Source organism: Periophthalmus magnuspinnatus, chromosome 4 (genome assembly GCF_009829125.3).
Source record: "Periophthalmus magnuspinnatus isolate fPerMag1 chromosome 4, fPerMag1.2.pri, whole genome shotgun sequence".
Lineage (NCBI taxonomy): Eukaryota > Metazoa > Chordata > Actinopteri > Gobiiformes > Gobiidae > Periophthalmus > Periophthalmus magnuspinnatus.
This window is the reverse complement of record NC_047129.1, coordinates 7,246,518-7,265,699: the sequence shown is the minus strand read 5'-3', so window position 1 is coordinate 7,265,699 and position 19,182 is coordinate 7,246,518. Positions and strand designations below refer to the sequence as shown.

The following is a 19,182-nucleotide window of genomic DNA, read 5'->3' as shown; positions in this document are numbered from 1 at the left end:
CTGCTGGGAAACAACTTGTTTCTTTCCTCTATGACTTTATCTTCTTAGTGGGTGGGAATTACAACTGAGGGAGTGAGGAGTTGAGGCTTCGAGGAGACAGTGAACAGAAATGGAACGCACCCAAGGATATAAGGGATGGATGCGCTCCACCTGCTTTCTCTGAGAGCAGCTGCGTGTGCACTTCCTGTCCTCCCTCTGCCCCTCCCACCTGTTGTGGCTGTCTGCTGGGGCGTGACCCTCCACACACTGGACTCATTCAAACACTCAGTTGTCAATTCACATATAGTCTTTATGTATTTCTGCATTGCATTTTTTAACAATCTATTCACACTCCCAGCCTCTTCTGTCTTATCTATCTGTATGATGTTAAACTTAATTTTTAGACTTATTACTTAATTATGACATGTTAAAAAGTAAGGTTCCATCCAGAAAAAATGGGAATTGGTTATACAAACTTGCTTGAATCTTAAAGCATGATGTATCGCTACAAAGAGATATCACTATAAACGATAATATTGAAACTGTTTTATCCCACTGACACAAATACAATATAGCAACATAATCCCAGGAAACCATTTTTAAATAGACCGGCTAATTCAAATGCATGAACTGCCAGAAATAAACATCTAAATTAACTAATAATTAATGATTAGAAGTTATTTATTCAACCCTCTACAGCTCAAATCTGACCTTATTACATAAAAAAATGCAACAATCTCCGCACTTTTACAAAGAAATTATACACACGATTAATATTGAGCCTGAAAATATATTGTTCACCTTTTATTTAAACATTTTCATCATAAATAGATTTTTGTGACAGGCCTACTCATGATCAAATTATAAATGATAAAATTTGAACTCTGTTATTTCACTTTTTTTCTGCATTGCCATATTGCAGCGGTGCAGAGGGTAATTCCCAGCCTCTCTCTGACCCAAGGCTCTGGTCAGGCCATAGGAACAGATTTGGTGAATGAAATGAAGGGAAATTTCACCCAGTGCATCCAGACCACAGAATGACATAAGAGCGAGAGTTCCAGCTGCGGCTATAGCCCAGGACTCCGGCCAGAGGACACCGAGGAGAGAATGAATGTTATGTTTTGGAAATATAAAACCAAAATACAACCCAATAGTGGTGGCATTCCCAGCGGAACAAAAATCCACGGCATCCTTTGTTTTTGCCAGACCTCTTGCTTCACATCAAAAGTTCAGATTTTTATTTTCATCCAGACCGTGCTTCCATAACAACGGCCACAACCGCAATATGAAACCAAATAAACATTATATATCTCAAGCAAATCCACTTAGGGTTAGCAGTGATTTTCACAAGGCATTTAGTGGGCTATTCCTTTACATGAGAAATGATTACATAATAGATCTCAATGTTAATAATGGTTTGCACAGGCATTTCAAAATGCACAAGTCACATATACACTCCGTAACCTTTTGCATAACCTTTTCAAGTTTTTGACATCTTGAATCATCCTCTGTTTCATTTTAAATATTTTAATAGGACCCGTGAATGTTTAACTGGACAAGTCAAACCTTTGATAAGTGTTTCAAATATGACACTCACACTTTCCCCTAACGAGCCAATCATAATACAATGTCTTGCCCTGAAAAAACACTCATGTACTTTCTTTCTGTAAAATAATTAAGCTTTTAAATAAGATAACTTTCCCAATATCCATGTCCAAGATCTCACATGCATTTATTTAATCCAAAATAGATAGAGGTGCGAGGCATGTTTGCATTGGTTTAAGCTTGAAGGACTTTTCACCATTCAAAAGATTTAATTTTGTGTTTTAATTTATTAATATCTATAACAACAGTCCTAATTTCGTCTTTCTGAAACCCACGGATAGACAGCTCATAGAAATTTTTTTAACCCTATCAACCGTAAGCATCATTAATTAAAATGTATAATGATATTTGTGAAGGTTGTCGTGACAATAGCTCCGTTAGTTTCCTGTTGCATGTGGTTTTGTTACGCTTCACTTACACCCTCCTCTAGAGGTGGTGCAGAGATAACCACAGACAAAGCGTGCCCTGAGGTTTTCTATCAGTTATTTCTGTTTAGTCTACGCACTCATTTCAATGCTTGTTTTTAGGGCACAGACTCACCAGAAATGACCTGAGATATTTTTTGATACCAGAAAATTTTAATCAAAGCACATTTCCAGGCCTTTTGACCTTTTTGTTAGTGAGAAAACCAAAGTTAAGTATAATTCATTCCACTACTGCTATACACTTCTCTCACAATGTGGTGGGAACCAAAAACATTCTTTTAAACATCGTAACTTTTAAAGAAAGATATGACTGGGCTACGTGCCTCTCCTAAGCAGTAACCACTAGACTGGATGTCGCTTTGTAAATGTAAAGAGATTTATTGTTTTTTAGGTGTTGTTTGGTTTCATTGTTCTTTTCCTTACTTCAGACTATTTGTGAAACAGCAGAGACACTCAGAGGCCACAGGGTCAGAGTTCCTGAGGTTGTTGTTTAAATGGTTTTGTAAAGGAAACCGTTTGAAAAGGCAAGGCAGTTGGGGCAGCAGCTTATCAGAAGCTGAAGTTCTGCTGCTGAATCAGGAGAAGTTGGTTATTTTGGCTAGGTCATTGCCCTCCATTGAGATAAAGTCATTGACAGGTCATGTTAAGTAAGTCAGAGTTCAATCTAGGGCAATAGGACGTTATTGAACAGGGATAACTCGTGGATTTTTTCAACAACTGTTAATTATATTTATTTATCATTAAAGCTTAAAGCTAAATATATTATACTGTATCTTTGGAATGGGAAAAACCCATATTGTTTTTCTGATATTGCAGTAATGCAAACTTTACCAGTTTTGACAGGTAATCTTTTATGCTACATTATTAGTACACACTAAGAATAAAGATGCTGTTAGTCGGTACTTAAGCCACACCTGCACCTGAGGAAGCCTGAGGTCTAAACACATAAATGAGGAGTGTCTGAAGGGGATGGGTGTGTGTCTTCCCCTGCTTCCTCCTGCTTCAGAACAATGATACAAGTGTCATGGAGGAAATGTGAGTTCAGATCAGCACATACCTCTAGTCTCTCAGAGGAGGAGCTGTGGTCGTCTGAAGGTATTGTTAAAATGAGAGGCAGGTCTGGAGCTTTGGGCAGGGCAGACCTTGGCTAAAGCAGGGATTATATGATGTGTGTGCATGTGTGTGGGTGTGTGTGTGTGTGTGTGGGGGGGGGGTGTGTACGTGTGTGCGTGTGTGTATGGGAGAGGCAGACAGAAAGCGAGGGCTTAAAGTGGGGCATTACAGGTCTGAGGAACCTGGACTGACCTCACCTTAACTGCTGTAAAATTGAAAAAGATACCTTAATTTTTCCACATCCAGCACTGACTAAAAGTGGGGCTGGTTTAAGTTGCATTGAACTTGCTGGTAGTAATAGGGCATCTGGTAAAAAAAAATAAAACAAAAGATCAGTGTGAGATGAAAAAGGGAATGACAAAAGACTAGAAATAAGAAAACCTTTATTTCATGATGGCAGCCATGCAAATAAATAGGGTGATTGTATTAATCACTATATGGGAATCCACCACTGCTACTACTACAACTAAGGATACACCTATCCCATACTGGTATCAGATATTGGCACCGATCCTGAAAAATCAGCTTCCAAATATTGGTTCAGCTGTTATCCTAGTTTGGCATATAAGCTGTAAAAAGACTATTTAAAGGTCATAATTGGTCCAGAAAGCCTCTTAATGATTGAACTTTTATTCATACAAAGTTGTTGTGTAGTTTTGCGCATCCCTACTACTACAATTACTACTACTACTGCTACTACAATACCATTAAATATGACAGGAATGCGCAAATCTCTGAACATTGATTTCTGGTCTGGTCCTGTCTTGTTGTGGGTTCTTAGTTCCCTCTGGTCTTGGTAATGATGTGGTATTGGTTATTGCGGTCATGCCTACAACACTGCTACAATGCATAAGCAGCAGCTGGAAGTGCGATAGTGTCCAGCTGTCCATTCTGTCCATCATGACCCAGAAAATGGACCGTGGGGTGCATCCACTTGTCTTATATATATATATATATATATATATATATATATATATATATATATATATATATATATATATATAATTTTTTCTTTTTTATAAGTTCAAAGTGTTGAAAGGAGCCGTCTATGTACAAGAGTCTGTGAGTTAGTATTGGAGCGGCCCTCTCTGTGGTCGTCATGTTATTACAGCTGGGGAGTTGAAGCCAGTCGTGTCAGGGTCTTGGGCATTGTGTATGTGTGTGTGGAGAGAGAGTTCCCATGTTCTGGCATTTGGATTCAAAATTATACTCTCTCGCACACAGCGCAGGTGCAAGGTTAAAAAGTCAAAAACACAAACCGTTTTGAAACTAATGACTTTGATGAGGACTTCCAGACAGGTGTGCGCGTGATGGGGCATGTCACGTCTTGGCGTTTGATCCAGCCATCAATAACAACTTGTGGATTACATATTATGCTCGGTACATATTTCCTGGAGGTATTTTCCCACATGTGTGCCAGGTCTGACCCATGTCTTTTCCTCTCTGTGTGCAGTTCTACCTCCAGTCCCGGTTCACGTGGCGTGGTGCTCGTCTGCTCCGCCCCCTGCTCCAGTTCACCCTCCTGATGATGGCCTTCTACACCGGACTGTCTCGAGTGTCCGACCACAAACACCACCCCACTGACGTCCTGGCAGGCTTTGTGCAGGGAGCCCTCGTGGCCTACTGCATAGTAAGTACAGCCTGGCACTCTTAATATCTGATTTTAAACCAGGACCAATTGGACATTGGATAATTGTCAGGTGTACAGAACACAACTGCAAAATTTTAATCTTCTTATTTTACATAAAGTTAGATGCTTTGGTAGCACAGATTCTTCCAATTAATACTGTAACAATACCTTCTACCCAGGCAATAGCATTACACACATAAATTGCTCTGTGTCTTGTGTACTGCACTAGTTGCTGTGCTTTTTATTTAATGTATAGACATTCCACAGGCTCTTTTGGCTCCTATACATACATCATTTTCACATTTTTTTAAGTAATTGTTCTTTCTAATCTATATCATTATTGTAATCAAAATCTGAGATTTAAGTTACTAAAATGGCTATCAACATTTGTAACAATGTTTTTATATTTCCCTTGAATATTAAGTTGTCAAATAAAACTTGACACAGATAGCTATGGGCTGTATGTAAAAACACTGCCTCTGACCCATTTAAATTTACACCATGTGTATTATAAAATATATATAGCCAGAAACTGCAGCCCAAACATGTTGTCAGTAACCACTGGAGATCTTCCATGTAACTTTTTCACATTTACTGCATGCATTAAAGTGAGGAGAATCCTATTCCCTATAATGAGGAACACATTGCTTGGAGCCAGGGCAACAGTCTTTTGAATTTGGTTGTTTTTTGTGTGTCTATGCGTAAATCTGTACTCCACTTAGGACTACTTTGGTGACATATCGTAAGAGCTGTTGAGATGATTTTCGTAAGCCTCATCGTTACAGTGGGCTCCATGGAGCCAAGGAAAATTAAATTTGGTCTAGAGGAAAAATAGCAGAGGGAGGAGGAAGCGTGTGCTATAGGCTTTGAAACCAGGAATGATGTTGTTAATTATTTTTATTTTTTTATTTGGTGGCTCTGTTTCTATCAGCTCAGCAGGCAGTGAGAGTTCAGTACTCTCATAAGTGACCTCACTGAGCCATCCAAAACATGAGCCAGTGGAGTGGATTAGATTCATAAAAGTCTTTAGGAGCGTAGTGGTGGCGCCTACACATCTTGGCACAGCTGCATTCATACACGCAATGTCGACTTTGTAAATGCAAGGATTATTGGGGGATTGGAAAGAGACCCTGCACTCAAACAGGGAAATCGCAGAAGGCTATAAAGTTGGTCTGTACAATGTATACCAAATGGATTTCCAGTTTCGGTGTCTGTTTCTCAAAGAAGTACTTGTTTTGCACTTCACTTGGTATAGTTTACCACTTCATCCTATTTACCATGCTCAGTTTGTACCTCTGGGGTGATATAACATAATACAATGGAAATATTCTTCTACATGCCAGACAGAGAGTAACATTATGCGCTAATGACAAATAACAAAGTAAATATTTGATTTCATATGTGGATTCAGAACAGTGTAGAAATCTTGTACTTCTACTACTTGTACTGCTTAATTTGAAGAACTCCCAGAGCTGTAGGACAAGAAACACAACATTTAATCTTCATCTCCAAAATCCCAATTGTTATTTTTCTGAGTTCATCTTTTTGTGAATTCCTCCCAACTACAGTTACCACAACATTGCGATATTTCTTTCTATTGTCCTGACTTCTGCAGCCTGGCATCGCTCCTGTTAGACATGAGCTTTGACGGGTAGCGTATATTTTGAAGTATTCGCTCCAGCCTTTGATGCACATCGGAAGGGAGTGAGGGAGAAAAGTGACAGGAGAGAGGAGCCTTGTCTGCAGCTTGGCCCGGGACGATCGTGGGTCCAATCCAAGTCGACTATCCCACATAGGCCTCCCGCTCACAGAGACAACTTAATACACATAAAGACACAGTATTCACAGTCACGCACTTTCACACCACACACACTCAAATACATGGTCAAAACTGGTGGAGATCAAGGCGACATAGCACGTTTTTACAATCCCTGACGCCCCTGGACTGATTTGGTAGAAACACACATCTGTGACCACTTTAGCTTTAGCTCAATAAGCAGCGTAGCAAAAAAGAGCTGACAGCACAAGAGGGAGGTGAAGAAAGGGAGGGGTTTGAAGATTACGACGTACAAAAGAACAGCCATTCAAAGCTAGTAAATCAAAGTATACAGGTTTGCTAATTAATCCTTAAACCTTGTTATGTTAAAACGTCTATAATCTAATCAAGTCTAATCAGGTCATTGTAGGACATATTGACCCGGACACTTCAGAAATTGTTAAAGGAAAAATTTAAAAGAAAATGCAATTTGAAACATTATAAAATACACTATTCTGTAGAAACCTGACACATGTAAACTATCAACTGAGCAAGAAGCAATTTTCAATGAGGCAAAATGTACTAAGAAACACATGGGAAGAATTAGCATTTTTCCCAGCCTACATCAGACTGTTTTCATTTTTCTGCAACAATCACTCTTGCAGCAATTGTCTAGTGGAAAGGGCATTCTCCAAAAATACAATTAACAGTGGGGAATTGTGTTGCTTTTAGATTATGTTGTCACTGCTATTTAAAGTTTCCCATAGCTGCGGATGCGTTTAGTGAACCCCTGTTTGAGTCAACTACGTGAGTAACACACATGTGGATCCTTTTATGTGTAGTTATAGCTTTATTATCAAAAGTAAAAAGCTGCTTCTTCAGTTCTGGTCAGATTACTGGTGAACACTGCCTTATATCTATCTGAAGGGAGTAGCTACACTGAAACTAACACGCCTGTTGTTTACAGTTCGTTGATTAGGTGGAGCTCATTAGGCGTAGACAACAAACAGAAACTGTAAACAATAGGTGTGTTAGTTTCAGTGTACCGGTAGTTAGCTCCTCCCTTCAGATAGATAAAACAGGAAAGCAGTGTCTGTCTATCCTACACCTGATTAGTCCTATCGAGATGCATTGACCTACTTCTCGTCCTCATATGTAATGATGAAGGTCAAAAGAAGCGAGGGCAGCAGGAAGCAGCTGTTTTGGGGGAGAAAGCTGAAAGAGTTTGTTTGTGAAAAGCTCTTTGTTACGGCAGACAGAGTTGGATGAGGCATTAAGAAGTCAGAGGAGTGAGAGGCGGTGCTATCACTTCCCTGTTTTTATTTTGTGAAGGACAGGATGCACATGTCGCCAACAGTGAGGCTTTGTCTAAAACTGCAGTAAACACACTTAACTGTTCTGTCATTATGTTTGGCTTTTAACCATCAACATCAACTTGGGTGGATACATTTGTTCTGCATTGCAACACAGATTGGAACCGTTTTTTGCCAACAAACGTCACGCAGCACAGATACTGGTTATTAATCTAAGACCTGAAGGCTCAAAATCCCCTTTAAATGGGTTTAATACTAATAATTTGGGCAGTTACTGTATGTTTCCTATGGAGTTTACATTTGTTTACATTACAAACTAGAACCAATATGACCAATATGATTTTTGTCACATATCTGGAAAAATGTATTTATAAACTATAAAATGTCTTGTATAATGAAAAGTCATATTGTGAGAGAGGGGTATATTATTTACACAATATATTTACAAAGAGAAAATATATATTGGTGTATATTTGAAAAAACTGCTTATAAATACTAATGTTTACTATTTGAACCCTCACCAGTCACATGACAGTGGTGGTTTTCAGATATTCACGCTTCCTGTGAGTTTCCTCTGTGACTAAGTGTCTTTATGTGTCACCACTGATGTTTAATAGCCCTTATGGAAACATTATTAGACACATGCCATGGGCTATAAACCTGGTGTGTTTGTGGTTGAAACACATAACAATAGAGCTCTATGTAAGACCAAGCAGTAGGCTGGTGATTAGTGATTAGTATTACTGAACGACAGGGTCAAAGTCCAAAGTTAAAAGATGTACACAAAACATGTCCAAAATAGTTTGTCATTACCTCATATGACTTATCCCTCCAATTTTATATAACAGTAAATGAGTAATAAGGACAAAGGCGGTATTTAAAACTGAAAAGAGTTGTCAACCTTTGATGACATCATGGGCCAAATGTCATCTGTAAGAAGTCAGATTGTGGCCTGTAAATGTCACGCTCCCATAGAACTTATTGTATTATGTGTTATGAATGGAAGTCGTTATATCCTATCTTTGGGAACACCATTGCATTTGTGACAATAGTTCAATTGAGTCAGTGCTGGTAAATTTGAATGAATAATTAAACATGTTGAAATTTAGAATCTGGCGTTTCTTCATAGTGTTGAAATACATGTGCGTGATGATATGATTATGTGCTGTGGCCACAGTTGACCTCTGTACATGAAAAGGCTGGTACAGTGAACTATACCCTCTATAGTCCTTCATCCTGTCCACTCTTGCCCATTTCCTGTTTGACTTATGATGTCACTCCCAGCCCAGGAAGACATTTTTTTGACACTTTTCCGTTATGTTCATAATGTACACTGCATCAGGACTGATGTCACGGTCTGGTTTGATAAGAACGGGAAAACCACCGCCACATTTTGGTGAATAGGGGATTGGGTTTAGTGGAGAGGAAGTCCGTGTTGATATAGGGTGAGCTACACTACAGTCATAACTTACTCAGCGATGCAAATGTGAGATTAGAACATGGTACACATTGTGTCTAAGGGAGTTTTTCCTTTCTTTGGCTGAATGACATAACACACTACCCCGTAGGAAAATTAGACCGGGCACGTTTGTGTTTGACTAATAGTGAGAGTGACTCAAGATTATTTGGTTCATAAAGTTACTCCAAATGATTACGATATATCAAAATTCCCATAGTGAGTTCATGTAAAAGTTAATGGTTGTGAATCATCCAGACAATTAACTGGTAACCAATAGTACCAGGTAGTAATTCACATATCTGGAATTAACATTATGATTTGGTTGCACATACAGTTCTTGATATGTTTTTTTTTTTTACTTGGGGGGTATATGATTTATTTTACTTGAAAAAGAAAATCTTCCAGCTAGAGACTCCTAACCAGAATTCTGGCTCTCACTGCTGCTCCTTACAGGTTACAGTAGCATTAAAAGAATGTACAACACTGCATAGCTAAACCTACAAAAAGCCAAATACTAATACTAGTTTTAACATAGAATAATGTTCATTTGCCCTATGCCTGTATCTCACCTTGTTTTCCTCCTGTGTGTCTTCCAGGTATTTTATGTCTCGGACTTGTTCAAGCAGCGTGCAAAGCCGGCCACTCCCCCTCCGTCGCCCATCAAGAAAGAACTCCTGCCTTCATCCGACATCATCGAGAGGAACAACCACCACAACATGGTCTGAGCCCCCCGACCCCTCAGCAAGGAACCAATAGGGGGCGGCGCTCACCTCACATTGGACAGTAGAATGTAGCGACGAGAGACTATAGCTGCTTCTCAATGGGCCGCGGTGTCGCATTTGAGATTTGCACAGCAGAGTCCACTCTCACTATCAAGACTCCTTATGTAACCATTATGTTAACTACTAATCTACATTTGAGCCCATTGTTTTTGAGCACAAAATATGGAAGAAAGTGAATGAATTGTTGACCTGACAGGCAGAGATGCGGGCGCGGAAGTGTGACCGAAGTTTTGACCACATGAAGGCAAATCACTTGAAGAAAAGACTATAAAATATGAAGTGTCAAACCCGCTGCCTCAGGAGAGAAGGATGCCCACTCTCCCTGTGAACTCTGTGGCCTTGAAACACCATAGGACAACAACTTCCTTGAGCTATGGAAGGATATACTGCAATATTAAGCAGCATAGAAATATTAACAGTATAGAAATTGTAACTTATAGCACTGTTTTGTTTTTTAAGTTCATTGTCCATCACCACTTGCTGCCCGAGAGGTCTCACTGCAACAGTTCTTGATGATGTCCATGTAACATCTAATCAAAGCAAAAACTCTTCAACTTCAAAAGCTTAATATTTTTTTTGTAAATGCTATAAAAACACAAGCTAACATATCAGTGTTTTAACATGAGCACTTCAAGATGCTGTGGTGGACCTTCGGTGCAGCCTAAACTCGGGATGTTGCATTTCTTGAGGGTTAGTTAAAGGGGGGGGTATATTCTGTAGAAGAATGCAGTCAGATCATTAAGCTGTTCAGTCCCAGTGCCTTCAAAGAAGGGGTGCGGCTGTGCCTTGTCCCTCCTGGTGCGGGACCCCTGTGTTCCTATCCCTAAATGGGACAGGGGCATGTGCTTACAGTGAAGTGCTTGGATCTGTCACCATGGAAAGAGGCTGATGCTTTGGAGCGTAAGCTGGCACATTTTACTTTGGGATGAAGTGGGTTCTTTCTGCTGGCAGGGAGGGGCCCTCACTCACCCGCCCAATCACTCATCGGCAATGGACGTGTGTGTGTGTGTACATATGTGTACCTTGTGAAGTGAACCCCAGTGACAAACTAAGTGTCAAATGAAACCTCTTCAGCGCTCTGTCCCATGGTGTATGATGTATGTGTGAATTTGTTTGTGTCATCGGTCTAAAAACTGTGGATCTTTTGTTTCTTTTCTTTTGGGACGTCCCATATAATCACTAACATTTGTACAGTACCACACACACAAAAGCCCTGTTTGTTTACATCAGATAAACTCCAACACAATCTGCCATGTTGCACATCTTCTCGTACAGTCCGTCCTATCATTTCATCATCACTTTTTATAAATATATAAATAATGTATAGATCACTAAACTTAACTCTGTAAAATATTGTTTTTAACATGTTTAGATATATCCACTATTACAGACCTGTGTTCTTTACAAAATGCTGCTTACAAAGCATCGATTGACAGATTTTTGTATTTAGAAAAATAAACTATTGTAGTTTGTATTTTTATTATGCATCAAAATAAATACACCCACAAATGTATTAAAATTCAATATTAGTATTTTTGTATTGTTTGTCTTGTTTTTGTACAAAAGAATAGTAGTTATGCTGTTGTTCTGCTAAATGTACTTAGCTCTAATACATGTGCTTTTAAATAAAAAGCTCAATGTGATTCGATCCCTTGTCCTGTGCAGTGTTATAGTGTGTAGACTAGAGCATAGTAAAAGTCTAACCCATTTGAAATCCTTTACTGCGTTCTTCCAGGGAATCACAACCGCAATCATCTGTGCTAACTTTAAAAAGCGATATGGTCAATATCGTGGAGATTGATGGACTGTTTTTATTTAGCACGCCACCAGGAAATTCTACTGCATTGCTAAAACTTAACTTACTTACTGAGTCTATAACTAATAGAACTGAAATCTCCATAATTTGTGATTAATGCTGCATGTTTTGCTTCCTAAAGGCCATGGCTCTACATACTATAAGTATATTGTATGAAATTCGGGCGTAACTGTTGCTGGAAAGTATGTGTGATTTCACACTCTGGCAAACACCAGAGCCACCATCTTTTCTCAAGTCAAACAAGAAGCCCCATTTGACCTCAGTGTTTGGCTTAAAGACATCTTCCCAGTTCAGCCAGCTCTTATCCAAAATCACTGTATTAGTTGGCACAATTATCTAAATGGCATATGAAGTGAGATAAGTCAGACCAGATCACAGAGATGACTGGTACTTTCGGGATCGGTGCAAGGTGATTACAGTCCTGATAACATTGTTTGAGCGCCCCCTGTGGAGTGCAGTACATTATAGGGGTGGTAACAGTAGAGCTGAGGCTCGTGGGAAAGGTTTAAAACAGCTGTGGACCTGGGCCTGTCCATGCACAGTTGTGATGGAGAGCTGCCACTGAGCGCACACTGCAGGCCTGTGTTGTGGTCATGTTTGGAGCAGAGCAGGAGCTGGCTGTGAGCCGCTTCAGGAAGGCCTCCACTGGCCCAAACACTTCACACATGGACTGAGGCTGAAGCAGAGCGGAGAGGTGGGTGAGCCCTCATCACTACAGTTACACGCTGTTTACACACAGCGCTGAGCTCAATCAGTGGACCAGTCAAAAGGTGCTAGTCTACAGTTACTTACTTCATACTGTATTTGGCATGTGAGCCAGACGTTTGTGTAAGGCAAAAATACCTCTTGCTTTTAATTCTATTTTTGTATGTATCAATGGAGAAATTACATGTTCACGGACCTATATGCCAACCTATAAAAAATATTTTGTTATGCTGGTAAAATATAAGTTGTTATTGATCTAAGCCTGGCAACTCTAACACATGATCCAATGCTTTTCTTAGTTGTAATTTTAACTCATAACGAAAACAACAATAGATACAGTTTTTTAGAGTTAACATTTATTTTACAGCTGGTGAGATTTAACCCAGTTTTACGACTTGGACTGTGATAGTGGTTCTTGTGAAATTGCATTTGAAATCCTATCCCTAAGATTGATCACATATGTCATAGAGCGCACAGGCCTGTCCATTTGGGAAAGAAGTTTGCTCTGTAACATTAAACATTACAGTAGTCATATATTTAATGTTACTCAGTATTAAGCGTGTGTACATGTGGTCACTGGGCTGTCAGCTGGCAAACCATAGGTGAACAGGCTCCATGTAGTGCTCCTGGTCTAGATTCCCTGACAGGACGTCCCACTGGCATGTACGATATAAAAAGCATCGCCTCATAACAAGACGCCTACTGTATAGAGCCAAGCCTTAGCCTACGTAGCAAACGCATGGGTTTTCCTGAGACCAGTGTGGCCCAGAGCTCAGAGGGTCTTTTCTGTACAGCGTGGGTCAGAGCAGTGGATTCTGGGTAAAAGGAAACACACCGACAGAGAGCCAGGAGAGAGAGAGAGGGGTCTGAACTTCCTTTGGGGGAATAAGAACAGCTCACAGTACCATCAGTGTCTATGGAGCGAGCTGCAGAGGTAGACATAATATGACACACCCTCAGGAATCACAAGGACATTTGCAGAAGTGATTTACAGCAGATATTTTAGGGAGAGAGAAACACGTCAAAACAAAATGCTGACATTGTTGTGACTGTTATGACCCAGCTCAACTGCATGACCAGTTCAAAGATATTTATGTATACAGCTAAAAATGCAGACATAATATATTCAAAGTTGGAAAAATAATAAATATTATCAGTGGTTAGTGGATCAATTCCCACCTGGACCAAGTTTTTGTTGTTATGTCCTTAGGCAAGACATCTCACTCAATTTGCATGAATGTATGTCAATGATTGGTGGTGGAAGTCAAGAAAATTTCTACTGACCCATTTTTTACAGTGACCACGGGGGCGTAAGTGATTAGATGTGCTGGCGACATTCATATCATGTCGTGTAAATACGCGGATTTGGGGATTAATATGTGTTTTTATAATAATCCTACATTCAAGTGTGATGTCCATGACTGTTTGTGTTGCTTTTGATATTGATGAAATACTAGTCTCTTTAATCCAAGCCTTTTAAAACATAAACAGGAAGTGGATTAACCCATTTCTTCAGCTCAAATTGGATGGGTTTCTATTTCAGGAGACCAGAAATTGTAGGCTACTTGTTGACAGCTAGTTAGCAATATAATAATCTTTTTTTTTTAATAATGTGGTCAAATATTTTATTGATTTGATATTTTGTGGTGTTCATCCCTCAGTTACAAATAGTTCCAAGCAAATCACGCATAATGTTACTGTTTACGTTTATGTTAAAATGTCACTTTTGTAGATAAATCATCAGCTTCAAAAACGTCAAATGGAGACGGCCTACCTTTGCTCTCGAACCATATTGTTGATTTGTTGCACCTCTAATACAGGAGTGACAACTAACTGGACATGAACTCAATTGGCCTCTTCATGCAGAACAGCAGTAGTATCCCAGCGTGACATAGTGTCTGTGTGGAGCTGGTGAGCTACATGGAAAAACAGGGAAAGCTCTGGACAGCGGGGTAATAAATTAAGCAGATGTTGGCGTTATGTGGGGCAACAGGTGATTATGTCATCTTCACATAAATGCCCTCTCTGTCCCTGAACGTGTCACTCCACAGATCGAATATTCCTCTAACGCACAGTATCTTGGCTGCTCTATATAAGCAAATGTCTATGATGCAATTTCAACACCTGTCAACTTTCTGTCAAACAAAGCAGTGGTGTGCAAAACAAAGCAAGCTGCCAGGAGATTACAGAAAGACGACGCCACAAAAAACAATATAACACAATAGAATGATTCATTTTGTTTATGGACTCTTAGACAATTTCCACCTCCACCTCTATGTATAGTAACAGTCTAACGATATCAGAGGTAGTAGGATTAGTGGTAATAGTAAGGGTTTAGTACTCACTTTTTTATTGACTATTTACCCAAGTAGAATCCCATAGTAGCGGGTGAAGACTGGAGTATTTCTTTCACGTCTCAACATGGTAAGTCCATTCATATAAAATACATTTGGGTTCCCTCCTTTTCCCTTGTGGTCTTTATATAAGGTTGTTAAAGGTTCGCAGGTGTTTCAATTCCAGCCTACTGCTAAAGCTTATAGGATTTCATTCATCAAAATTTTATGTGTGAAATGTCAGATTAACTGGCTGAACAGGGAAAACAGATTTAAACCACAGATGGCAGGAGACGACCAGACGTATCAACTGAGACAGTGGTCTTATGAACTGGCAACAGGCCTGTAAAAGGACAAGATGGTGCAGGGATTTTATAGAGCTGAAAGTGAAATGTGGAAAGCATCAGTGATGAAGAAGTGCTGAAAAGGAGCGTAAGCTGTTTTAATATGAATATTCTGTGCGTTGTTTTGGGCAAAGACAACTCATTTGATGATACTCATTTAAGCAGGGAAACAGGGCTTTTAGCTGTTTTGCTTCAGAAAAATGGAATAAACTTCATGGAAAATTAAAATTGGATATGGTGGTGACGCAATCACAATTGAATAATCTGGTAACGGATTTTTATACACACACCTGAACCTGTTTTTAATGTTTTATATGGACTTATACTTATTTGTTTTGCTTGTTTTTCTGTTTCGATGGTATTTTAAACAGGGCACCCATGAAAAAGAGAACCCAACTGCCCCTGATAAAGAAATAAAGAGAGAAAAGACAGAAAGAAATGTATCGGTACAGAAAAAAGTCACATTCACAGGACAGAAACGAACCATTCCTGAGTAGCTTTAGAATGGACCACTATGGAATATATCTGGACGACTGAGGGATTGCATAGATGTAACACCACAGTAATATCAAAGAAAGTACTATTATATATTTTATTTAATCTTTTCATTGGTATCAAGTATCAAACCTATTCCTTAGTATCAAACTTGGAATATTTGTATCGTGACAACAGTTATAACCTATATGCATATTACAGAGAAAAAATGGACTCCCTTTTTTTACATTTCAGCCAATAAATGAGCAATTTGGGTTGAAAAGTGGGGAGAGACATTCAGAAATCCCATAGACTACACGTCCCTGATGGAGCTGATTTCTAATGATAAAGGATCTGGGAAAGATTTGGATGTATCTGAGGAATTAGAATGGACTGTCATAGGAATGTTCTGGCAACTGGTCTGTTCCCTCAACTCATGTTACCGGTCCAAAAGTGTTCCAGTAACTACAGAGGTATAAATTAAGCCCTGAGTTGTATAGTCCAGCAAAGGTCCATGCCATTCATACCCTGTCCGGTGGCTAATGGTAGGTAAGGAATTACAGTCAATCCTTGTTTGAGTGAACTGTAGTATTTTTTCCTATATTTAATTCTAAAAGGCCTTACTGAGGAAGGTGTTCTGGGAAATCTGCATTTTCTTGCCAGTTTCTCTTAGCACAGAATATGAGGCAACAGGCAAAAGTTTGGGTCAAAATAGTGATGTGTGTGATCATCTGTGTGGGTAGAAAATACCTCCAGACAAGTTTCGCTTTTCTTTCCTTTCGGCTTTTCATGCTTGTCAAGGACGATTTGGTCAGAATATATGGTAAGCTGTCCAAGTTTTTGAGCTACGGATGGACTGGAGCTTAATCTTTGGGATTCATACATTTCAAAGAGATATGTGTTTCATAAGTCAGGTTGATAACTGATTTGATCCGTGAATCGTCAAGAGGAATGGATATAAGGCTTCGATTTGGATTAAAACCATTCAAGTTTATGGTTTAGTCTTTGATAGTGGCGCTGGGGTTAGAGTACTCATCCACCAACCTGAGGGTAGAAAGTTTGATTCTCACTCAGACCAAACTCTTCTGTTGTGTCCTTATGCAAGACACTCCACCCTCCTTGCTTAGTATAAATGTGGTGTGAGTGTAATTGGTGGTGCTTGGAAGGATCAATGGTATAGATTAGCCTTTATAATATATTACAAGTCTAAGGTAGTATTATTAATAAATAATAATGTGTAATGCATAAAAAAGATATACAACTTATATACTAAAAACTGCAAGAAACCTGCATCCAAATCTAACTATTCACAGAAAGGAGTGGTTTAAAAGATTAAATTTGGCCATGAACACAGCAGCACTATTTGGATTCTTCTGGCAGTACTCCATTGGCTGTTTCATGATTCAGCATTCATTGATAAGTGTGGAGAATATGTGTGTATTTGTTTCAGACTGAAATGAAAAAGCAGAGAGAATGGAGCTGAGAGACCATACATCAGCCTCTGACAATGCGGTGAGTGTCTCTGCAGACACTTGGCTCTCTCTTTCTCTCTGTAAAGCCGTGATGTACACACACAGGAATCCACTGCACTATCAAAGACTCGGGTGAATTGGGATGAATAATAGGAAGGGGAAAGTTGTTATTATGATTTGAAAGGTGTTTTTTCGTGATAGTAGACTGTATGTTATCAAAGGTGAGCAATATAATGAAATATGTCAACTTCACGACAAGATTTCAATATTGAGTATGTCTTTAATAGTAAATCATCTTAAAATGCTGAAAACAAGCTGATTAAAATAAAAATGGGACACATGTATCTTCCAACCAGTTTCTGAACTTCAGTAGGTAAGTTCATGGTCCTTTTGTGCAATTACCTCAACTAATACACTTAAAGGCACATTTTAGCATTTTTGTTGCGCTGCCAAATATGTCATCATCAGGAGACACTGAAAAATGTTGTTATATCAATTTTGGCCAATATTAACCGCTGTTATATGCTATTGTGATCCTTTGACAATGTTTAAATCCAGGCTCAAAACTGTTCTGTTGAGCTCTGCCTATGACTGAAAGGTTTTTATTCTGCACTTAAAGTAAATTTCATCATGACATTTCTGTTTTGATCTGTTTATATTGTGATTTTAAAGTCTTTCTTATTCTGTAAAGCACTCTCAATGACTTTGTGTACAAATAGTGCTATACAAATACGTAAACTTGCCTTACGTTGCCTTTGGATTAATTTTGTTATGACTTTGGTTATAGTTTTGACACTCTGACACTCGCAATGAGTACAAGTGTGTTTTGAAAAGCTTCAACGAGTGTTCAAGTATAGCAAATATGTCACACTGTATTTTGCCATTTGTCAGCACAAAGGCTAGAGCATGCACCGTTTTAATTGGTTAATTTCCTAAACATTGCACTGTTTTCAAGTCTTTACTTTAATTCCAAATACTGAATGTTAGATTGAGCAAACTTAAAGCTGCAGTCCAAATGCTGTTTTCCTCTACAGCTGTATGACATCACTGTTTTTGTCAAGTCCATAACATTCCCTGCAGCTACTTAAAGGCATACTACATCATCTGTATCTCATGTGTCTTGTATATGTTGTGTTCTGTTTTGGCAAAAAAAAAATCTCATGCAGTTCCTTGTTGAGATGTGAAACTACTCTGATGACCTCCCTCTTCAGAAATGTAATAAAAGTGTTCTTATCAGCACAGCTTCCCCCTCAATAACTCAGCCCCAGAACTATAGATTTACAGTCTCCCCCCCATGCACAAAATCTGTCCAGCTGAGTAATGTTGTTGAATCTGCCATGGTTCTGTGATTTGTCTAAAATGACATGGTTTAGCGTGGTTTTTAGTACTTTTCACTTTTACGTCACTATATTTGAGAGCAGGTACCTGTACTTTCTACTCCACTACATTTTTTAACAGGACAGAAAAGTAAAAGTATTTTTTATTATTGTTTCAGACCCGCTGAAAAGGCTGAGGGTTTTATTTTGTTCATAATTTTAGCAAAAAATATATATATAAATAAAAAACAGAGAAAAAAAAGATGAATGATGAATCATTTCTGTTGAACAAAATTCAACACAAATCTGTATCAAAAATAGTTCATTTGAAGCTTTATAAGATCTCAAAATCAGCACGAAATACTTTAACTTTTGACTCTTTAAGTAAAATTTTATACAGGTACTTTGATACTTTTACTTAAGTAGATTTTTCATGTGATAGTTTTACTTTTACTTGACTTGTTTTTGGCTCTGGTATCTATACTTAAGTAACAAAACTGAGTACTTCTTCCACCACTGGTGAAGTCCTGGTTCAGTTCTGGCTTGGTTTTAGTCTTGGTCTACTTCTGGTTGAGTTACGTTTCTACTTGGTTAGCCCTGCAGTGACATAAGACAAGTTTATTCTGTATTTAAATCTCACAAAATTTGAAATTAGGTTAG

General features: G+C 38.8%; 1 protein-coding gene across 2 annotated transcripts in view; it reads left to right on the top strand.

Annotated features, from left to right (window-relative positions):
• The window catches only part of plpp3 (phospholipid phosphatase 3), a 30,226-nt gene extending 18,516 nt beyond the window's left edge, over nt 1–11,710 (top strand). For both annotated transcript variants that reach the window (XM_033992059.2, XM_033992060.2), the window contains exons 6-7: nt 4,576–4,752; nt 9,877–11,710. In XM_033992059.2, the coding sequence (XP_033847950.1) occupies nt 4,576–4,752; nt 9,877–10,005 (306 nt within the window). In that variant the 3' untranslated portion in view covers nt 10,006–11,710. The remainder of the gene's footprint in view (nt 1–4,575; nt 4,753–9,876) is intronic.
• The last annotated feature ends 7,472 nt before the right edge of the window (nt 11,711–19,182 follow it).